Raw genomic sequence first — 3,678 nt, forward strand, 5'->3', positions numbered from 1 at the left:
TGTTGTTTCATTTTGTGTTGTTTCATTCATATATGAAAACGTAAATGAAATGTCGATAGTTGTAATAAACGCTCAAAAACTGATTTTGAACTCATGATATCATTAACATTCTTGTTATTGAAAATTCAAAATTATTGTTTTGATGAAGAATTAAAATATAAGTTAAAAATTATAAAGTGTCACTGTGTCACTAGATGTCACCGGTGACAAAACATCTATATATTTTAAGTGGACAGCCGAACAACCGGACAGCCAGACGACTTCTCATTGACGTTCTAACGTTCATTTGTCCTTAAATTCTTCATAGTTTTTGATCTTCATCTAGTGACAGAGTGACAATATCACAACGTATGAAGTTTTATGACTTGTCGAATGTTGCATAACGATTGTAATTCATGTTTCAAAATGATGAGAAAACGTAAATGAAATGTGTTGAATATTGCATTTTGACGCTAAAAATTGATGTTTAAACAAATGATTATTCATAAATTCCTTCGTCGAACTTTGCGATAGAGCTGAAAATTGATGTTTAAACAAATGATTATTCATAAATTCCTTCGTCGAACTTTGCGATAGAGCTGAAAATTGATGTTTAAACAAATGATTATTCATAAATTCCTTCGTCGAACTTTGCGATAGAGCTGAAAATCGATGCTTCAAATAAATGATTATTCATTGACTTATATTATAAACTATATAAAAACGCGAAAAATAACCTTGAGTTGTTTTTACTCTTCAATTCTTTCTTCATTAATCTTTTCATCTTCAATCTTTTTCATCTTCAAACTCTTCAAACTCTTCATCCTCACCAACCGTTTGAGAGTAAATTAATTTACACTCTTCTTTCAAGAAATAATACCAAGATCTCGTTTTTCTTTCGCGCACTTGTTTTCTGATACATTTATCCTTCAATTGCGAATGAAACGTTCTGTCTTACAATTCTGAAGGCTTTGATACTAATGCGTCTGAACATAAAATACCTTTGCATAAATCGTCATAATGCTCACAAATCCAAATATCAATCGGAGGTCGCGACGCGTCAATTAAATCTTGTTTAGCTTCAGTCATAATTATCTTTCGCGGATTAAATCCTGAAATATCGCGCCTCATGAAAAATGTTGTTAAATTTTCATAAAATTCTTCATTAAACGATTTTCATAAATTACTGAAATATTCTAAGTCGTTTTTATACTTACCGTTACACATCAAAACAACATATCGTCTATCGCCAGCTTCAATCTTAACTGGGAATGAATTATTCGTTACGAATACAAAATTCGCGACGTTCTCAGACGTTCTTCTCGATTGATTCTTTTCATTTATCCTAATTAACTTATCAGTAATGATAGATTTTAATGAATTGAAATTTGCAAGTCTGTCGTCTCCAACATTCTTAAGCTCGTTTAACACAATTAACATTTTTGCCTCAACAACCGAATTGAAATTACCGGTGAGCTCTCCGATTTCAGTGACGTTATTTTCAGAATAACCAGCTAACATTTCAGCTAATACATCAGTAAAAGTATTTTTACCAACGCCTTGTAATCCTTTCAACACTAACGCCGTTTCTGTTTTAATTCCTGGATTTTGAATAATAAACGAAATCCAATTAAGAATATAATTATAAATCTCTTCGTTTGAATCAGCAATGACGTCGTGAATGAGTCTTAAGTACTCAGCAATTACTGATTCGTTGATATTATCAAGAACTTTATATTTCAATCCGTGAAATAGAAAGAAAATATCTTTATCGTTTGATTTAAATTTTACTCCATTGACTGAAAGTTTGCTCATATTCTCGGTAAATACATTATACGCATTCAAAATCTTTCCATCGTTATTCCATAATTTTATGAGCTTTAATGATTTTGTCATGTTACTGTCATTAACAAATGATATCTTCCATTTCTTTGAATGTATATCGTAAACCTTTTGAATAAACATCATTTGGTCTGATTCAACAAAACGAATAACACGCGACAAATCCTCAATGACTTTTTTTTTGTTTTTATATGATTTTTTCTCCGCTTTTGATCTAATATCAATCATGCTGAACGAATCTTGCAAATCAATTTCTTTTATTACAATCTCTCTTTCAGTTAGTAACGGAACGATTTCCTTTTCATAATAATCTTTTCTATAAAGTTTTAGTATTTTTACCAAAACATAAGGAGATGTTCTGAGCTTTTGATATCTAGCTCTTGCATTATCAAAATCATTCATTGCATTATCCGTTAAATCACAACATTCACGGACTACTTCATACGCTAAATCAATTTTATCATCAGGCAGACTATTTAATGCTTGAAATAAAGTGAAGAGAGTAACTTCTCGCGTTAATGGCATCGCTCCACCATCATTATGAATTTCAATGTTTTCTAAACCATTAATGATGGCGTCAGCTAATTCCTCGCTGATTGGTTCGACGTCTTCATTCATTATTCGTTCAATCTCAGGAATTTGCTTTATCTTTATTTGTATGTCAAGGTCGTCTAATACCTCTTGAAGTGAACGACAAACGACTAAATCTAATGAACCATAAATAAATGAATATGTTTTTATTGGAGATCTTGCGTTCTTCCTAACCTTCGACTCTGGCAACACTATTAAACTTCTTGAATTATCATCATAACAATTCATAAGATCAATATCAAATCGATCGCTAGTGTAACATTTAATCATTCGATTTGAATTAACATAAAATTCGTCAGTGTTGCAATATATGTGTAATCCACCACTCGCGGTTGAAACCACAACGTCATTAACAGATAAATTTCTTAATATTTGTTTTCTTATTCTCTCTCTTTCATCTTCATCAATTTCTTTATTAATGTCAATATCAATAACTGATAAATTTGAAATTTTATTTCCTAATAAAGCAATACCTGTTTGTTTCGTTCCACTTCCACCATCGTGTTTAAGATAATTTGTCAAAATAATGATATTATCTCCGATACGTTCTCTTAAAGTCTTTTGGTTTTCAATTAATTTTTCAATTATAACTTCGCTGTCCATTTATTTTTGATTGAAAAAATGATTTTATCAATTGAAACTAACGTTAATTTTTCTGTGTTTTTAAGCCATTCATGAGTTCAATATGCGTTTAAAGGTCTTTTGCACGTGAATTTTGTCATTAACGCCTTAAATCAACGCCTTTCATTAACTTTGAGTCATTTATACTCAATATTCGTGTCAAATCGTCTGGCTGTCCGGTTGTTCGGCTGTCCACTTAAAATATATAGATGTTTTGTCACCGGTGACATCTGGTGACACAGTGACACTTTATAATTTTTAACTTAATTTTCATCTTTTGATGATTCATTTGATTGAATAACTAATGAATACGTCGATTTTTAACGTCAAACGCTCAAAAATTCATCTTTTGTTTATATTAATAATTAATGACTATGTCGATTTTAGCATCATACGCATAAAAATTCATCTTTCGTTTATTATATACATTAATGATTCATTCACTTTATCATCAAACGCTCAAAAATTCATCTTTCGTTTATATTAATAACTAATGACTATGTCGATTTTAGCATCAAACGCATAAAAATTCATCTTTCGTTTATTATATACATTCATATTATACATTAACGTTATACATTAACGTTATCATTTACTTTACATCAACACCAAAAATTCATTAATTTTTAAAAAAATAATTTTTTT

General features: G+C 30.0%; 1 protein-coding gene across 1 annotated transcript; it reads right to left on the reverse strand.

The window, feature by feature from the left end:
• Window positions 1-1,155: 1,155 nt before the first annotated feature.
• Window positions 1,156-3,015, reverse strand: GO595_003654 (Poxvirus D5 protein; the record flags this gene model as incomplete). The annotated part of the gene is made up of 1 exon (XM_067916698.1): window positions 1,156-3,015. The coding sequence occupies one exon, from the start codon at window positions 3,013-3,015 to the stop codon at window positions 1,156-1,158; it is 1,860 nt and encodes a 619-aa protein (XP_067776179.1).
• Window positions 3,016-3,678: the final 663 nt, after the last annotated feature.

Source organism: Histomonas meleagridis, assembly GCF_020186115.1.
Source record: "Histomonas meleagridis strain 2922-C6/04-10x chromosome Unknown contig_226, whole genome shotgun sequence".
In the NCBI taxonomy this organism is placed as follows: Eukaryota; Parabasalia; order Tritrichomonadida; family Dientamoebidae; genus Histomonas; species Histomonas meleagridis.